This window comes from Ranitomeya variabilis, chromosome 3, assembly GCF_051348905.1.
Source record: "Ranitomeya variabilis isolate aRanVar5 chromosome 3, aRanVar5.hap1, whole genome shotgun sequence".
Classification (NCBI taxonomy): domain Eukaryota; kingdom Metazoa; phylum Chordata; class Amphibia; order Anura; family Dendrobatidae; genus Ranitomeya; species Ranitomeya variabilis.
The window spans coordinates 632,749,670-632,770,378 of NC_135234.1; the positions used below are offsets into that span (position 1 = coordinate 632,749,670).

Below are 20,709 nucleotides of genomic sequence, written 5' to 3' on the forward strand. Positions count from 1 at the left end.
CACTCCCTTTCTGAGAATACCAGCCGGCTCAGAAACTCCTGGAGAGTCAGGCACAAAACTCCTAGAAAGTGCATCAGCCTTCACGTTCTTCGAACCAGGCAGGTATGAGACCACAAAGTTGAAACGGGAGAAAAACAGCGACCAACGAGCCTGTCTAGGATTCAGGCGCTTGGCAGATTCGAGGTAAATCAGGTTTTTGTGATCAGTCAAGACCACCACACAATGTTTAGCTCCTTCAAGCCAATGTCGCCACTCCTCAAATGCCCACTTCATAGCCAACAACTCCCGATTACCAACATCATAATTCCACTCGGCAGGCGAAAACTTTCTTGAAAAGAAAGCACATGGCTTCATCACAGAGCCATCAGAGCTTCTCTGCGACAAGACAGCCCCTGCTCCAATCTCAGAAGCATCAACCTTGACCTGGAAGGGGAGAGAGACATCTGGTTGACATAAGACTGGAGCTGAAGAAAACCGGTGCTTCAGTTCCCGAAAGGCCTCCACGGCCGCAGGAGACCAATTAGTCACATCAGAACCCTTCTTGGTCAAATCCGTCAAAGGTTTAACCACGCTAGAAAAATTAGCGATGAAACGACGGTAAAAATTAGCAAAACCCAAGAACTTCTGAAGACTCTTAACAGACATAGGCTGAGTCCAGTCATGAATAGCCTGGACCTTGACTGGGTCCATCTCCACAGTAGAAGGAGAAAAAATAAAACCCAAAAAGGAGACCTTCTGTACTCCGAAGAGGCATTTTGAGCCCTTCACAAATAAAGCATTAGCACGCAGGACCTGAATCACCATCCTGACCTGCTTCACATGGGACTCCCAATCATCAGAAAAGACCAAAATGTCATCCAGATAAACAATCATAAATTTATCCAGATATTCTCGGAAGATGTCATGCATGAAGGACTGAAACACAGAAGGAGCATTAGAGAGTCCAAAAGGCATCACTAAGTACTCAAAATGGCCTTCGGGCGTATTAAATGCTGTTTTCCATTCATCTCCCTGCTTAATGCGCACAAGGTTATACGCACCACGGAGATCTATCTTAGTGAACCAACTGGCCCCCTTAATCCGAGCAAACAAATCAGACAATAGTGGCAAAGGATACTGAAATTTGACTGTGATTTTATTCAGAAGACGATAATCTATACAAGGTCTCAAAGAACCGTCCTTCTTGGCCACAAAAAAAAATCCTGCACCAAGAGGGGAAGAGGATGGGCGAATATGTCCCTTCTCCAAAGACTCCTTTATATAACTCCGCATCGCGGCATGCTCTGGTATAGACAAATTAAAAAGTCGGCCCTTAGGGAATTTACCACCAGGAATTAAATTTATAGCACAGTCACAATCCCTATGAGGGGGCAGGGCACTGGACCTGGGCTCATTAAATACATCCTGGTAGTCAGACAAAAACTCAGGGACCTCAGAAGGAGTGGAAGAAGCAATAGACACCAACGGAGTATCGCCATGAATTCCCTGACAACCCCAACTTGACACAGACTTAGCTTTCCAATCTAAAACTGGATTATGAGCCTGCAGCCATGGCAGACCCAAAACGACAACATCATGCAACTTATGCAGAACGAGAAAGCGAATCACCTCCTGATGTACGGGAGTCATGCACATGGTCATTTGCGTCCAATACTGAGGCTTATTCTCAGCCAATGGCATAGCATCAATTCCCCTCAGAGGAATAGGAAATTCCAAAGGCTCCAGGACAAAACCACAGCGCCTGGCAAATGACAAATCCATCAGATTCAGGGCAGCACCCGAATCCACAAAAGCCATAACCGGGTAGGAAGACAAAGAACAAATTAAAGTAACAGACAAAATACATTTTGGCTGTATCGTACCAATGGTGACAGGTTTAGCGATTTTTTTTAAACGTTTAGAGCATGCTGAGTTAACATGAGTAGAATCACCACAGTAAAAGCACAACCCATTTTGACGTCTATGACTTTGTCGCTCAATTCTGGTCAGAGTTCGGTCACATTGCATAGACTCAGGTCTCTGTTCAGAAAATACCGCCAAAGGATGAACAGATTTGCGCTCCCGCAAACGCCGATCAACTTGAATGGCTAAAGCCATAGAATCACTCAGACTTGTAGGGGTGGGAAACCCCACCATAACATTCTTAACGGCCTCAGAAAGACCTTCTCTGAAATTTGCAGCCAGGGCACACTCATTCCATTGAGTAAGCACCGACCATTTCCGAAATTTTTGACAATACACCTCTTCTTCATCCAGACCTTGAGAGATAGCCAGCAACGCTTTTTCTGCCTGATTCTGAAGATTAGGCTCCTCATAAAGCAGTCCAAGAGCCAGAAAAAATGCATCTACATTAAGCAATGCAGGATCTCCTGGCGCCGGAGAGAAGGCCCAATCTTGAGGGTCGCCGCGCAACAAGGAGATAACAATTTTAACTTGCTGAGCGGAATCACCAGAGGAACGAGGTCTCAGAGACAGAAATAACTTACAATTATTCTTAAAATTCTGAAACCTAGATCTATCTCCAGAAAACAACTCAGGAATGGGTATCTTTGGTTCTGACATAGGGCTATGAATAACAAAATCCTGAATACTTTGCACCCGTGCAGTAAGATGATCCACACTAGAAGTCAGAGTCTGAATATTCATGTCTGCAGCTGAGCTCAAAACCACCCAGAGTTCAAGGGGATGAAAGAAACTAAACAGACTGCAGCAAAGGAAAAGCGGGAAAAAAAAAAATGTACTCAGGTCTTCTTTTTATCCCACTTCTGCGATGCATTAAACACTTTTTTGGCCTGCTATACTGTTATGATCCTTAGTGGTTGAGGATCACGAATTACTCCAGCTAAGTAACAAACATAGGACAAGCTCTAGGGAGGTGGCAAACTGGACTGACCGCAAATCTGAACCTATCCAAACACACTAGAAGTAGCCGGTGAACGTGCCTAAAAAATCCTAGACGTCTCGAGCCAGCCTGAGGAACTAACTACCCCTAGAGAGAAAGAAAGACCTCTCTTGCCTCCAGAGAAATAATCCCCAAAGATATAGAAGCCCCCAACAAATAATAACGGTGAGGTAAGAGGAAGGCACATACACAGGGGTGAAAACAGATTCAGCAAATGAGGCCCACTAATACTAGATAGCAGAAAATAGTAAGGGGTCTGTGCGGTCAGTAAAAAACCCTAACAAAATATCCACACTGAGATTTCAAGAACCCCCGCACCAACTAACGGTGTGGGGGGAGAAACTCAGTCCCCTAGAGCAACCAGCAAGCGAGGAGATCACATCTTAGCAAGCTGGACAAGAAACATGATGAATGCTGATAATCAAAAAATGAACGGACAAAAACTTAGCTTGTCTTGGAGAGGCTGGGAGCAAGGTAATCACAAGGAATCTGAAGAGCACTGAATACATTGACAGCAGGCAAGGAACTGAGTATCCAGGTGAGTTAAATAGGAAACGAACCAAGGATAACGAACCAGCTGATGCAGCCAACCTGCAGAAGACAACACTACACAGTACCGCTTGTGACCACTAGAGGGAGCCTAAAAATAGAGTTCACAACAACCTCCCCCTTTTGAAAGTATCACAGTTTATAAATGCTTTTCGTTGCCAGACAAGTGTCTTTCAATTCTTGTTTGAGGGATTTTCATCAATTGTTCCTTGGAAAATTCTAGTTCTGTAAAATTGCTGGGTCGTCTTGCATGCACTGCTATTTTCAGGATTAGCCACAGATTTTCAATGATGATCAGATCAGGAGACTGTACAGGCCATTGTAAAACCTTCAGCTTGTGCCTTTTGAGGTAGTCTATTGTGGATTTTGATGTGTCTTTAGAATCATTATCCGTTTGTAGAAACCATCCTCTTTTCAGCTTCAGCTGTTTTAAAGATGGTGTTTTGCTTGCATCAAGAATTTGTCGAAATTTTAGAGGAGGCTTGATTTTTATAAAGCTGTAAAATTTGCATCACCTAGCCTCTTATATACAGCACGAGCCCCCACATAGCCTCTTATATACAGTATGAGCTCCAGATAGCCTCCTATATGCATACAAATATCCCATACACAAAAAAAACACACATACTCACGTCACCCCAGTTTCCCCGGCGCTCTGCCTTTGCTCTCTCTGGTGCACTGCACTGACTGCAGAGCTGATGCAATTAAATGACATCATTGCATCTGCTGTTTCATACACTGATTGGTGGAAGATGGAGTCAGCTGTGCTGTCCTCCACCAATGTATTCACTGCTGTCTCAATCCAGAGATTGTGGAGAGCAGCAGTGGCGGATGGACAGCGGGTGGGGGAGGGCATGGTGCAGTCCACAAGCCACCGTTTCAGCCTTTCAGCTGTCTCGGAACAGCAAGAGGGTCAGATATGGCCTGCGGGACACACTTTGCTCAGGTCTGCTTTAGCCAGATGAAACTAAGATCAGCCTGTACCAGAATAGTAGGAAGAAACAATTATGGAGAAGGGACAAATAAACTAGAAACCGCGCTAAAAGGAGAGGATTAGTAATGCTGAAATGGACCATAAATGCAGTACTCAAAAACAAACAATACCGCTGCTTGTCCTGAGGATATCTGTCGCAGTGGAATACCCCTCTGCTGATAGCCGACCCTGCACAGTGTCACCCAAAGAGTACAGCTGAAGCTGATGCGCTTACCTATGTAGATTTACTGCTTGCGGTGTGCTAGTTGTAGGTCCCGGAGTTCCCGGTTACATCCGCGGTGCGTGGTGGAGCCCTATATAAATAAGGGGAGCCGTCCGTGGTGTGTGTCACACGCTGTGCCAGATGGAGATGCACACTGCGGGACCAGGAGCGCTCCGGCCGGTAGCGCTTCCTGGATACCACGAGGAATGGAGTGAAAGCGAAAAACAGGATGGCTGGTAGGCCCCGCCTACTAGTGACATCACTAACAGTACGGATCGCCGTAGCGCTCAAAAGAAAGGGGAGAAGGAGTGCTAACCAACGCGTTTCGAAGAGACTAGGCTCTTCTTCATCAGGGTTACCGGAATACCTTGCCCCACTGCGTTACATACAGTCATATCCGTGTTCCGCCCATCCTGTTTAACCCCGGACTTCCCAGACAGTATTATATACCACACATGCACTCGACAGGATCGAGAGTCCTTAATCATAGATAGTGTATTGTTTTGTGTAGGATACCTATAAAACACCACACACGCACTAACTACTGTAATATTACCATAATTAAAACCATAAACCTTTATTGGCTAAAAATTATAAATAGTATCTAATTAAAATCAGAATACATGCGATTTCGCATCAAATCCACCTATGCCCTAAGGAGGGGATACTAAGAGGATAATACTTGTCCTCCCTCAATGCGTGAACCTGAAAATATATAGAAATCTAAAAACAAAAATCTAAAAACCGAAATGTCTCTACAATGTTATGCTGAATTAAATTCAATGCCTTCAATGACTTAAAAACATTATAGACCACAGCCCAGGACAATTCCATTTTATGGGACTGAAATATGTTTTACACTGTGGATATTACTTCCTATAGAAATTGTATTTACATGAATATTAACATTATATGAATATTAAATTAATATTAAAAGTATACACAATACATTAAAAAGTGCGTCACCGTAGTATCACCACTGTCCCCCATGGGATACGGTCACTCTTATAGTGCCCTAACCGTCTGATGCTCGTATATACGACTGTTTAATCAATAAAAACATTATTATTGGAAAGCAAATAATTCTAATTCCTGGTTCAAACCCCCTGGGGCCAGGCTGTCCAGGGTAAAAATCCACTGCGTTTCCACCCTCGACATTTTCCTGATAAAATCCCCCCCTCTCGGATTTTGATGAACCTTTGCTATACCCGTGAAGAATACCCCTTTGATTAGCCCGTTATGCTTCTCCACAAAATGTCTCGATAAAGGATGCCCTAGGTGGCCCTTTTGAATATTTTTCAGATGTTCCCTAATTCGGGTCATCAGGCAACGTTTGGTCCGCCCCACATACAGTTTGTTACAGGGGCATCGGATCAGGTAGATGACCCCCGTTGTAAAACAGGTGATATTCTCCTTAATGGTGAACTCCCTGCTGCCACATGAGTCCCTAAATGTAAATTGTCGTTCTTTCTTAAAACTAGTGTTTATACATCCAAAACAGGTACCACATGGTGTGAAACCTACACTCGCTTGTGAGGATGTCATGGGTCGTTTTGGTCCCTTCCCTGTGGCCAGCTTGATAGTAGGGGCCAGCATAAGACCCAAAGATTGGGCTTTTCTGAATATAAACCGTGGGTGTGTGGGCAGGTGTTCCCCCACCAGTTTATCATTCTGTAAAACTGCCCAATGTTTCTCAATTATTTTTCTAAAATGAGAGTGCCCCATATGGAACTGGGCAACAAACGGTAGTTGGCCTATTTGGTCCCTAATGCTAGCTAGCTAAAGCACTCGCTCGTACCTGTAAACCCCGGGTGCTGAAAGGAAAGCTGGGTGATCTGTACTTACATTGAGTCGCGGTGAGGCGCCCTCTGCAGGATGAACTCACATGAATTCGAGCCTGGGAACTTTTTCAAGGCTGCAGTTCATGAGAACATCCAGCAGAGGGCGCCTCACCGCGACTCAATGTAAGTACAGATCACCCAGCTTTCCTTTCAGCACCCGGGGTTTACAGGTACGAGCGAGTGCTTTAGCACAGCTCCTGCCTGTAAATTGATTTAACCCCTTCAGATGGATTTACTTCGTGGGACGTGACAGTTCATCAGAAGGTATGTATATTGTTGGTTTATTATTTTGCCAAGCGAGGGTCTTCAGGTGGATTGAGAGAGCAATAAAATATTAAAACAACCTGTGTGTTTATTTCATTAAAATACTTTTTAATAATGTGTGTGTGTGTTTTTTAACCCTTTCATACAATTGGATTAATAATGGATAGGTGACATAATTGACGCCTCTCCATTATTAATCTGGCTTAATGTCACCTTACAATAGCAAGGTGACATTAACCCTTCATTACCCCATATCCCACCGCTACACGGGAGTGGGAAGAGAGTGGCCAAGTGCCAGAATAGGCGCATCTTCCAGATGTGCCTTTTCTGGGGTGGCTGGGGGCAGATGTTTGTAGCCAGGGGGGGCCAATAACCATGGACCCTCTCTAGGCTATTAATATCTGCCCTCAGTCACTGGCTTTACCACTCTGGCGGAGAAAATTGCGCGGGAGCCCACGCCAATTTTTTCCGCCATTTAACCCTTTATTTTAGCAGCTACAGCACCCAAATTTTGCACATACACACTACTAACATTATTAGTTTGGAATATGCAAAAAAAAGGGGGATATGAGATGGTTTACTGTATGTAAACCATGTCTCATATCCTGTCGGGTTTGTGAAGGAGAAATTAAAAGCCGGCAATTGAATTACCGGCTTTTCACTAACACCGCTGCGTATTTCTCGCAAGTCACACTGCTGGTCCGTGTGGAATCCGTATTTTTCTTGCCCCCATAGACTTTCATTGGCTTTTTTTGCACAATACGGTGACAAACGCAGCATGCTGCGATTTTCTACGGCCGTACAAGACCGTATATTTTTACGGATGCGTAATATACGGCAGATAGGAGCTGGGCCATAGAGATTAATTGGGCCGTGTGTAATGCGAATTTTACGGACGTAGTTTATGCGCTTATACGTCCCTAAAACTCGCTAGTGTGAGGCCGGCCTAAGACAAAACTTAAGGCAGAAAGACTCACAAATAAGCAACAACTGAAGTCAGCTTAAGAAAAAAACTGGCAACACATCACAAAGAAGGAAACACAGCATTTCGTGACTTCCATGGTCTCCAGACTTCAGGCATTCATTGTCTGCAAAAGGATTCCCTACAAAATGAACATTTTATTTATGGTAAAGGTAATTTCTCAAATTACTTTTGAGCCCCTGAAATGAGGAGGCTTTGTAGAAAATATTCATTATTAGTGTGACAATGAATTGTGTTTAATGTATTCAATGTGATTGTAATCCTGGTTATTTTTCAAAATTATTTAATCCTGTAAACATAAACAGTGTGGTTAAATGTGCCGCACAATCATTGTGCACCAAATTTATTATTAACAGCAGTCAATTGACCTTACTACCCAAGTTTATCTAGTCTTTATGTGACATCTAATAATCTTTTGTTATCTAATTCTCCCTCATATGTGTCTTATTTCCACTTTTCCCTGGCTCCCACTTTCTGCTTTTTCTCTGCGAGGATCAAGTCTCACATGCTGGGTAGCAGCTAAGCCGCTGAGCTACAGAACAGCAGCATTTTCTTTAGCCGTCTTGGCCTAATTACAGCACTACTTTAGAAGTTGTAATAGAGGGATAAGCAGACAGCTGCAGATAGAGGCAAAGTCTGTGAGAGAGGAAATTAATTAATAATTGGAACTGCAGCCCTATTTACGTCAATCTATCCTTGGCAGCATAAAACTTACAGTGCTGTACAGAGCTGTACAACAAAATAAAAAAATAAAAAAAACTTCTGCATGTAAGGTAGCACTGTCAGTCGTAGGCTAGCAGCTCTTAATAATGATTCAACGGACAGGCTAGCCAATCCCAGGGAGTACAATGGACTTCATTCTTTAACCCCTGTACAGGGATCTGGACTTATATAGGGGTCCCTGGGTTGGGCTCACATATCAAGCTGACAAAGGATGATCAGAAATTGCGGCAATATCAGGAGGTTACGTGCAGGAACAAAATCATAAGGCAGAAGGATAGTCTAAACACAGGCCAACATCAGAAAGAAGAATCAAACAGTCTGAATAGCAGGAGTGAATCAGAGCAAGTATCAGCTCTAACTGGCATACTACTGGGAGTTTAAATAGGGTGTGGTGCTGTCCCACTGTCCACAGCTGATTATTCCTACTGGACAACACACACACACATACAGTCAGACTGGGCAGCATTACAGGTCCCAGCTATATTAATATCTGTGGCTGGACAGAGCCTGCGCCACTCAAAGCTTCTGGTCACAATGGCATCTCCTCCATCACCAATACTGCCCACAGAATGAAAACTGCAGTGCCTGGTGAGAGAAGCTGATGTCGCAGGAGCAGGTCCAGGTGGAGATGTGACACTGACCTATGATGGCATCAATTTAAATGATTTCAATTTTATTTAGTCTTCCTTGCTTTTGGTTCTTATTGATTCTGTTTTTTCCTTCTAGGGACTATTATATTACCCTGGTAATGTGGGTAACTAACACTCAACTTGCTTTGCAATGGCTAAACCGCCCGCAAAACCTGTCTCTACTGACAATTTGTGATACAACTACAGGTGCCTGTGTGGAGGTGAGTACTTGGGTTTTCTTTCTGGTAGTATTTAGGCATGGCGGAATATAATACATCTCTGTCCAAAAAATAACAAACTTGTGTTAGTATATTTTTCATTGTTTTAACTGATTAACAAAGTGTCAGATGCCACGTTTCTGGTGGAAAATAAATCCTCATTCAAACGTAGTTATTCTTTGAAATTGAAATTAATGTAAGTTATAAAAGCTTTGTAATGTAAAAGAGGGAAATAACAGAATAAGCAATAAAAACATAATTACGTATGAAGCATGCAAGCCTCCCTAAAAAGTTTCTCATGGTTGAGATGTAGTCAAGTTTTCTTATGAATGAGTATTAGTAGACTATGTCACGCTTTTTTATCCATCTTGAGGAACTCTACTTAAAGCCTTTGTCAGACTAGTGGAATGTACTGAAGTAATATTATTTATCCTTATGCATTCTTAAATCAGTAGTCTGAATAGAAAACTCTCATTTGGATTTTTTTTTTTATCAAGACTCTCCGCACTTTTACATAAACATGAGACAGTAACTGCCCACACAAGATGTGCTGCCTGGGGCTGCTGCTTCAGAAAGCCTCATCATAAACTTATCAGTAAATTGCGATATTTACATTTTTTGCATTCTACATACAAAAGTTTTAGGAAAGACAGAGTTTTAGGAGCATTTTTCTACTTCTCTGGCAATAGTCATGACCTACCCTATATTAATGACCTGGACAAATTGTTTAACCACTGTCAATACAATTGTTTGGTCCTTGTGCACTTGGCATACTGTTGGCAAGTGGCAACACATCTTCTGTTTACATGGAACGATGGGATTCAGTAAATGGTAATATTAGGACCCTCACATTTGATTAGTTCGTTAGATGATCAGTAATATACAGTACTATGGGCCCAGGTAAGCTGCTTGATCGCTGATCAGCTACCGTATATAAAAGCCGGTAGGTGGTTGTTTACTGGCCTGCTTACATAGGCTGACACAATGATTGTTAATTTGATCATTCAGCGCCCATGTAATCATCTTTATCAATAGCACATTATCAGCTTACATTGGATGCTGTGCTGCCAAGAACAAAGATGTTAATTCCTACATGAATGATCCATTCAACTGATGAACGAGCATCTTGTTTGCTCTTTCATTAAGTGATTGCCAGAATGTTTACGTTAATGTTTAATTAATAAGATTAATTGCTCTAACAAATGCTCCATTTGGCTGATTATCGGACCATGTAAAGGGTCCATTAGATTTCGGATTTGGCACCTGATTTAAAGGTAATGTGTTAGTAGGATTAACCCATCTAATTGCATATATTGAAATGCAGATCTTTTAAATGTAACCCCTTAAAGACAAGGGGTATTTCCGTTTTTGCAATTCTATTTTTTGCTCCCCTTCTTCCCACGGCCATAACTTTTTTGTTTTTTTGGCAATATGGCCATGTGAGAGCTTGTTTTTTATGGGACAAGTTGTACTTTTGAATGGCACCATTTATTTTACCATGTCTTGTACTGGAAAATGGTAAAAAAAAATTCCATATGCGGTGAAATTCCACAATTGTTTTTTGAATTTGTTTTTACCACGTTCACTAAATGCTAAAACTGACCTGCCATTATGATTCTCGAGCTCATTACGAGTTCACAGACACCAAACATGTCTAGGTTCTTTTTTATTTAAGTAGTGAAAAAAAATCCAAAATTATTTTTTGTATTTTTTTTTAACAAAATGTTGTCATTTTTTAGAGGCTTGTAGTGTCTCTATTTTTTGGGATCAGGGGATGGGTGAGGGCTTATTTTTTTACCGATTGGATGAATTCTTTTTATATATTGACATATATTGATAGATCGGGCAATTCTGAACACAGCGCTATCAAATATGTGTATATTTGATTCATTTTTCTTGTTTATTTTTTATGGGGCGAATGGGGGGTGATTTGAACTTTTATATTTTTTTTATTTGTTTTTATATTTTTAAAAACATTGTTTTTTCTACTTGCTTCAATAGTCCCCATGGGAGACTATAAGCTGTGATCTTCCGAACCGAGCTGCAGCCCTGCTCTATGTAGCAGAAATGCTCACTTGCTATGAGAGCTGACCGCTGGACGGCTCTGATAGTTATCCAGCTATGACAACCACAGGGGTCTCCTGCAGACCCCGGGTTGCCATGCCAACCCGTCGGCAACCTGCGGTCATGTGATGGGTAGGGTTAATGACATGTTTCCTGCGCGTGCATGTTAAATGCCGCTGTCAGAGTTTGACAGTGGCATTTAGCATGTTAACAGCCGTGGGTAGATCGCAATTCCACCCGTGGCTGTTAGGGGCACATGACAGCTGATCAGATCAGCTGTCATGTGCCGGAAAAAGTGTGGGCTCATCGCCTGAGCCTGCATCAAACAGGGGGAGGCGTCCAATGTCGGACATATATCAGTGGACGTTAAGGGGTTAAATATATCAACACCTTTATTTTCTATCTGCTGCATTCTAGATTAATTAACATTTTTATTCATATGCAAATGATGTCTTAAGTGCTCTTGGAGTGACTGAGTGCTTCCCCATCCATTGCGTTCTGAGCTTATTTCCCCACCCAGCACCAACCTCTATAGCTCATTTTCTGATTTTGCTGCCTAGTTCCTGACATCACACAGACTGCGAGTCTTCAGTTATGCTATAAAAGATGATGCTAGGTGGATAAAAAACCTGGTAAAGTAGTGGCTGCTTATGTGCTCTCTCATTCACAGAACACTTGATGCATTATTTGCTTGAATATCTCAATATGAATTAAAAATGCTATTTACTCAGGAATGCAACAACATATAGAAGATTATCTCAGCACAGGAATATTTTTAACATCCAGTTGTGGATCTTATCTTTATTGCAAGATCTATTAATTAAAGTGTACTTTGTTCGTGGGAAAACCCCTTTAAAGAATATAGTCTATGAGTATTCCTAAAAATGCTCATTTCATGGCAGTCTTTCAGTATAAATGCACCTTTTTTTGTGTTTAAAAAAAATGCTCCTGTGCTGCAATAATCTTGTAAATATGCCCCTGCTGTGTACTGTGTAATTTCTGTGTCTGACCATTCAGATGCCATGCTGTCATGTCTGTATACTCTTTTGCTTTCTACCCTGCCCAGGAGCTGTGGTTTGATCAGACCATGTCCCTGTATGGTCAGACACAGCCATTACACAGCACACAGCAGGGGCACATTTATAAGGTTATCTTAGCACAGGAACAATTTTTCATAACACATCCAATTGTTGATCTTATTTTTACTCCAAGGTCTATTTTATTAAATGTACTGTCTTTGATTTTGTCCCTTTCCGTTTATGACAAATAGCGATAACTAGCACCCAGTAGCGTAGCTACTGGGGGGGCAGAGGGGGCCATCGCCCCGGGCCCTGTCACATGAAGGGGCCCACTGGGAGCCACGATATGGCCACTTCCGTGAGGAGGCAGAACACCGCATAGGAGCAGAGCAATATAATGTCTACTTCCGTCTGACGGAGACTCTGCACGCTGCTAGCACAGTGACCGGCTGCAGTCTCCCCCCTGTAGTGAATGGTTTCGCCCGTCTGACCTGATCATGAAGCTTTTCCTGGCTGCAGTTTTCTTCACTCTGTGCACGCTGGGATTGGCTCAGGCACGCTGGGTCCTAGTGCCCCACCCTGCATTTCACTCACACTTCCTGGTCCTGCCTGCAGTGCAAGCTTTATCAGTAAGTGCTGGGGATGGAACTTATTAGGTTTATTAAATGCAGGTATGTCACTGTGAGACCGTTGGGGTATTGTGGGCGCTGAAAGTGGGTGAGGGGGACAGGGTACTGGGGGGTAAATGTGAGACCATGGGGGTATTTTGGGGGAGGGGAGACAGGACACTGGGGGGTGAATGTGAGACCATTTGGGTGTTGTGAGGGCAGAAGGTGGGTGAGGTGGGACAGGGCACTGAGGGGTGGATGTGAGATGATGGGGGTATTGGGGCTGAAGTGGGGGAGGGGGGACAGGTCACTGGGGGCTGAATATTATAATGTTTTGTTATGATATTATATGTACTCCATCACATGTAATATTTGCTGTCTGGGGAGGCTGGAGATGGGGGGTAGGGGGCTATTGATACGTACCACCTGGGTCTTTTATGAGTATTAGTATAAGGAGCCCGCATACAGTAACCAAGAGCTGCATCACATTTTCAGCACCACTCCAGCATTATTTTTTATTTCATTGCTGGAGCGGTGCTGAAACTCCACGTCCCTTGCCCTCTGTCTGATACTCACCTTCTGGCGTTTTCATCTGTTTTAGTCTCCACTCGGCTCCGTCTCTGCAGTTTGTGACCTGTCCGAGGCTCCAGTGTTTCATGGAGCAGCGCAGAGGTCACTAATCAATGTGAGTCTGTGGGAGCCTCGTTCTGGCCTCTTTCTCACTCTCAGGCTATGTGCACACGGTGCGGATTGGCCGCTGCGGATTTGCAGCAGTTTTCCATCTGGTTTACAGTGCCATGTAAACCTAAGGAAAACCAAATCTGCAGTGCACATGATGCGGAAAATACCACACGGTAACACTGCGTTGTATTTTCCACAGCATGTCAATTCTTTTTGCAGATTCCGCAGCGTTTTACACCTGCTCCTGTATAGGATTCCGCAGGTGGTAAAACGCAGGTGAAATCTGCACAAAAAACACAGGAAATCCGGGGTGAATCTGCAACATGTGCACATAGCCTCACATTGAGCGCTTGTGACATAGCTTCTCACTTCTGGCCTGTCTGTTATGATCCTTAGTGGTTGAGGATCACAAATTACTCCAGCTAAGTAACAAACATAGGACAAGCTCTAGGGAGGTGGCAAGCTGGACTGACCGCAAATCTGAACCTAAACAAACACACTAGAAGTAGCCGGTGAACGTGCCTGAATTCCTAGACGTCTCGAGCCAGCCTAAGGAACTAACTACCCCTAGAGAGAAAGAAAGACCTCTCTTGCCTCCAGAGAAATAATCCCCAAAGATATAGAAGCCCCCAACAAATAATAACGGTGAGGTAAGAGGAAGGCACATACACAGGGGTGAAAGCTGATTCAGCAAATGAGGCCCACTAATACTAGATAGCAGAAAATAGAAAAGGGAATCTATGCGGTCAGTAAAAAACCCTTACAAAATATCCACTCTGAGATTTCAAGAACCCCCACACCAACTCACGGTGTGGGGGGAGAAACTCAGTCCCCTAGAGCAACCAGCAAGCGAAAAAATCACATTTTAGCGAGCTGGACTAAAAACATAATGAACACTGATAATCAAAAAATGATCAAACAAAAACTTAGCTTGTCTTGGAGAGACTGGGAGCAAGGTAGACACACGGAATCTGAAGAGCACTGAATACATTGATAGCAGGCAAGGAACTGAGTATCCAGGTGGGCTAAATAGAAAACCAACCAAGGATAACGAACCAGCTGATGAAGTCAACCTGCAGAAGGACAACACTACACAGTACCGCTTGTGACCACTAGAGGGAGCCCAGAAATAGAGTTCACAACAATACCCCCCCCTTGAGGAGGGGTCACCGAACCCTCATCAAGACCCCCAGGGCGATCAGGACGAGCTGCGTGGAAGGCGCGAACCAAATCGGCCGCATGAACATCAGAGGCGACAACCCAGGAATTATCCTCCTGACCATAGCCCTTCCACTTAACCAGATACTGAAGTCTCCGTCTAGAGATACGAGAATCCAAAATCTTCTCCACCACGTACTCCAATTCGCCCTCAACCAGCACCGGAGCAGGAGGCTCAACAGAAGGAACCACAGGTACCACATACCTCCGCAACAAAGACCTATGGAACACATTATGGATGGCAAACGATGCCGGGAGATCCAAACGAAAAGACACCGGGTTACGGATTTCCAAGATCTTATAAGGACCGATGAAGCGAGGCTTAAACTTAGGAGACGAGACCTTCATAGGAACATACCGAGAAGACCGCCACACCAAATCCCCAACACAAAGTCGGGGACCCACACCGCGGCGGCGGTTGGCAAAGCGCTGAGCCCTCTCCTGTGACAATTTCAGATTGTCCACCACATGGCTCCAAATCTGCTGCAACCTATCCACCACAGAATCCACCCCAGGACAGTCAGAAGACTCAACCTCACCTGAGGAAAAACGAGGATGGAAACCAGAATTGCAGAAAAAAGGCGAAACCAAGGTAGCAGAACTAGCCCGATTATTAAGGGCAAACTCGGCCAATGGCAAAAAAGTCACCCAATCATCCTGATCAGCAGAAACAAAACATCTCAAATAAGTCTCCAACGTCTGATTAGTTCGCTCGGTTTGGCCATTAGTCTGAGGATGGAAGGCCGACGAAAAAGACAAATCAATGCCCATCTTAGCACAAAAAGTTCGCCAAAACCTGGACACAAACTGGGATCCTCTATCAGACACAATATTTTCAGGAATGCCGTGCAAGCGAACCACATTCTGAAAAAATAGAGGAACCAAATCGGAGGAGGAAGGCAGCTTAGGCAAGGGCACCAAATGGACCATCTTGGAAAAACGATCACACACCACCCAGATGACAGACATTCTCTGAGATACTGGCAGATCCGAAATAAAATCCATGGAGATGTGCGTCCAAGGCCTTTTCGGGACAGGCAAAGGCAAAAGCAACCCGCTGGCACGAGAACAGCAAGGCTTAGCCCGAGCACAAATCCCACAAGACTGCACAAAGGAACGCATATCCCGCGACAAGGAAGGCCACCAGAAGGACCTAGCCACCAAATCTCTGGTACCAAAAATCCCAGGATGACCCGCCAACACCGAAGAATGAACCTCGGAAATAACTCTGCTGGTCCATCTATCCGTGACAAACAGTCTCTCTGGTGGACAACGGTCAGGTCTATCCGCCTGAAATTTCTGAAGCACTCGTCGCAAATCTGGAGAAATGGCAGACAAAATCACTCCCTCTCTAAGAATACCAGCCGGCTCAGAAACTCCCGGAGAGTCAGGCACAAAGCTCCTAGAAAGTGCATCAGCTTTCACGTTCTTCGAACCAGGCAGGTATGAGACCACGAAGTTGAAACGGAAGAAAAACAACGACCAACGAGCCTGTCTAGGATTAAGGCGCTTGGCCGACTCGAGGTAAATCAGATTTTTGTGATCAGTCAGGACCACCACACGATGTCTAGCTCCCTCGAGCCAATGACGCCACTCCTCAAATGCCCACTTCATAGCCAACAACTCCCGATTACCAACATCATAATTTCGCTCGGCAGGCAAAAACTTTCTTGAAAAGAAAGCACACGGCTTCATCACAGAGCCCTCAGAACTTCTCTGTGACAAAACAGCCCCTGCTCCAATCTCGGAAGCATCAACCTCGACCTGAAAGGGGAGAGAGACATCTGGCTGACATAAGACTGGCGCTGAAGAAAACCGGTGCTTAAGCTCCCGAAAGGCCTCCACGGCCGCAGGAGACCAATTAGTCACATCAGAGCCCTTCCTGGTCAAATCCGTCAAAGGTTTAACCACGCTAGAAAAATTAGCGATGAAACGACGGTAAAAATTAGCAAAACCCAAGAACTTCTGAAGACTCTTAACAGACATGGGCTGAGTCCAGTCATGAATAGCCTGGACCTTGACTGGGTCCATCTCCACAGCAGAAGGAGAAAAAATAAAACCCAAAAAGGAGACCTTCTGTACTCCGAAGAGGCATTTTGAGCCCTTCACAAATAAAGCATTGGCACGCAGGACCTGAAACACCATCCTGACCTGCTTCACATGGGACTCCCAATCATCAGAAAAGACCAAAATGTCATCCAGATAAACAATCATAAATTTATCCAGATATTCACGGAAAATGTCATGCATGAAGGACTGAAACACAGAAGGAGCATAAGAGAGTCCAAAAGGCATCACCAAGTACTCAAAATGGCCTTCGGGCGTATTAAATGCTGTTTTCCATTCATCTCCCTGCTTAATGCGCACAAGATTATACGCACCACGGAGATCTATCTTGGTGAACCAACTGACACCCTTAATCCGAGCAAACAAATCAGATAATAGTGGCAAAGGATACTGAAATTTGACTGTAATTTTATTCCGAAGGCGATAATCTATACACGGTCTCAAAGAACCGTCCTTCTTGGCCACAAAAAAGAATCCTGCACCAAGAGGGGAAGAGGATGGGCGAATATGTCCCTTCTCCAAAGACTCCTTTATATAACTCCGCATTGCGGCATGCTCTGGTATAGACAAATTAAAAAGTCGTCCCTTAGGGAATTTACTACCAGGAATTAAATTTATAGCACAGTCACAATCCCTATGAGGGGGCAGGGCACCGGACCTGGGCTCATCAAATACATCCTGGTAGTCAGACAAAAACTCAGGGACCTCAGAAGGAGTGGAAGAAGCAATAGACACCAATGGAGTATCGCCATGAATTCCCTGACAACCCCAACTAGACACAGACATAGCTTTCCAATCTAAAACTGGATTATGAGCCTCCAACCATGGCAGACCCAAAACGACAACATCATGTAAATTATGCAGAACAAGAAAGCGAATCACCTCCTGATGAACGGGAGTCATGCACATGGTCATTTGCGTCCAATACTGAGGTTTATTCTCAGCCAATGGTGTAGCATCAACTCCCCTCAGAGGAATAGGAAATTCCAAAGGCTCCAGGACAAAACCACAGCGCCTGGCAAATGACAAATCCATCAGATTCAGGGCAGCACCCGAATCCACAAAGGCCATAACCGAGTAGGACGACAAAGAACAAATCAAAGTAACAGACAAAATAAACTTAGGATGTATAGTACCAATGGTGACAGGTTTAGCGACCTTTTTTAAGCGTTTAGAGCATGCTGAGATAACATGAGCAGAATCACCACAGTAAAAGCACAACCCATTTTGACGTCTATGACTTTGTCGCTCAATTCTGGTCAGAGTTCGATCACATTGCATAGACTCAGGTCTCTGTTCAGAAAATACCGCCAAAGGATGAGCAGATCTGCGCTCCCGCAAACGCCGATCAACCTGAATGGCTAAAGCCATAGAATCACTCAGACTTGTAGGGGTGGGGAACCCCACCATAACATCCTTAATGGCTTCAGAAAGACCTTCTCTGAAATTTGCAGCCAGGGCACACTCATTCCATTGAGTAAGCACTGACCATTTCCGAAATTTTTGACAATACACCTCTGCTTCATCCTGCCCTTGAGAAAGGGCCAGCAACGCTTTTTCTGCCTGATTCTGAAGATTAGGCTCCTCATAAAGCAGTCCAAGAGCCAGAAAAAACGCATCCACATTAAGCAATGCAGGATCTCCTGGCGCCAGAGAGAAGGCCCAATCCTGAGGGTCGCCACGTAACAAGGAGATAAAAATCTTTACTTGCCGAGCGGAATCACCAGAGGAACGAGGTCTCAGAGATAGAAATAACTTACAATTATTCTTAAAATTCTGAAACCTAGATCTATCTCCAGAAAACAACTCAGGAATGGGTATCTTTGGTTCTGACATAGGGCTATGAATAACAAAATCCTGAATACTTTGCACCCGTGCAGCAAGATGATCCACACTAGAAGTCAGAGTCTGAACATCCATGTCTGCAGCTGAGCTCAAATCCACCCAGAGTTCAAGGGGATGAAAGAAGCTAAACAGACTGCAGCAAAGGAAAAGCGGGAGGAGGAAAAAAAAAAGTATTCAGGTCTTCTTTTTATCCCACTTCTGCGATGCATTAAACTCTTTTTGGCCTGCTATACTGTTATGATCCTTAGTGGTTGAGGATCACAAATTACTCCAGCTAAGTAACAAACATAGGACAAGCTCTAGGGAGGTGGCAAGCTGGACTGACCGCAAATCTGAACCTAACCAAACACACTAGAAGTAGCCGGTGAACGTGCCTGAATTCCTAGACGTCTCGAGCCAGCCTAAGGAACTAACTACCCCTAGAGAGAAAGAAAGACCTCTCTTGCCTCCAGAGAAATAATCCCCAAAGATATAGAAGCCCCCAACAAATAATAACGGTGAGGTAAGAGGAAGGCACATACACAGGGGTGAAAGCTGATTCAGCAAATGAGGCCCACTAATACTAGATAGCAGAAAATAGAAAAGGGAATCTATGCGGTCAGTAAAAAACCCTTACAAAATATCCACTCTGAGATTTCAAGAACCCCCACACCAACTCACGGTGTGGGGGGAGAAACTCAGTCCCCTAGAGCAACCAGCAAGCGAAGAAATCACATTTTAGCGAGCTGGACTAAAAACATAATGAACACTGATAATCAAAAAATGATCAAACAAAAACTTAGCTTGTCTTGGAGAGACTGGGAGCAAGGTAGACACACGGAATCTGAAGAGCACTGAATACATTGATAGCAGGCAAGGAACTGAGTATCCAGGTGGGCTAAATAGAAAACCAACCAAGGATAACGAACCAGCTGATGAAGCCAACCTGCAGAAGGACAACACTACACAGTACCGCTTGTGACCACTAGAGGGAGCCCAGAAATAGAGTTCACAACACCTGTCAGAAGCTGCACTCACAAGTTTGAGCAGCGGCACTACAGCAGTGCCACAAAATAGTGAATACGCCGGAGGATGAGTAAATGACCAGGGCATCCAAACCATGACAGGGAGCTGTGAGTCCATCATACTGTGTATATGGGAGCTGTGAGTCCATCATACTGTGTATACGGGAGCTGCGGGCCAATCATACTATGTATAAGGAATCTGCAGGCCCATCATACTGTGTATAAAGGAGCTGTGGGCCCATCATACTGTTTATAAAGAAGCTGTGGGCCAATCATACTGTGTATAAGGGAGCTGCGGGCCCATCATACTGTGTACACGGGAGCTGCGGCCCATCATACTGTGTATAAGGGAGCTGCGGGCCAATCATACTATGTATAAGGAATCTGCGGGCCCATCATACTGTGTATAAAGGAGCTGTGGGCCCATCATACTGTGTATAAAGAAGCTGTGGGCCAATCATACTGTGTATAAGGGAGCTGCGGGCCCATCATACTGTGTATAAGGGAGCTGCGGGCCCATCATACTGTGTATAAGGGAGCTGAGGGCCCATCATACTGTGTATAAGGGAGCTGCGGGCCCATCATACTGTGTATAAGGGAGCTGCGGGCCCATCATACTGTGTATACAGGAGCTGCGGGCCAATCATTCTGTGTATAAGGGAGCTGCGGGTCCATCATACTGTATATAAGGGAGCTGCGGGCCCATCATACTGTGTATAAGGGAGCTGCGGGCCAATCATTCTGTGTATAAGGGAGCTGCGGGTCCATCATACTGTATATAAGGGAGCTGCGGGCCCATCATACTGTGTATAAGGGAGCTGCGGGCCCATCATACTGTGTATAAGGAAGCTGTGGGCCCATCATACTGTGTACAGGGGAACTGTGTGGGACATCATACT

General features: G+C 44.4%; 1 protein-coding gene across 3 annotated transcripts in view; it reads left to right on the top strand.

Annotated features, from left to right (window-relative positions):
• LOC143816750 (inactive dipeptidyl peptidase 10-like) overlaps positions 1–20,709 on the top strand; it is a 503,885-nt gene that overhangs the window by 321,278 nt on the left and 161,898 nt on the right. For all 3 annotated transcript variants that reach the window (XR_013223993.1, XM_077297511.1, XM_077297512.1), the window contains exon 11: positions 9,184–9,307. Coding sequence is in view for 2 of the 3 variants with exons in the window: in XM_077297511.1 (XP_077153626.1) it covers positions 9,184–9,307 (124 nt within the window). In the remaining variant the exon portion in view is untranslated. The remainder of the gene's footprint in view (positions 1–9,183; positions 9,308–20,709) is intronic.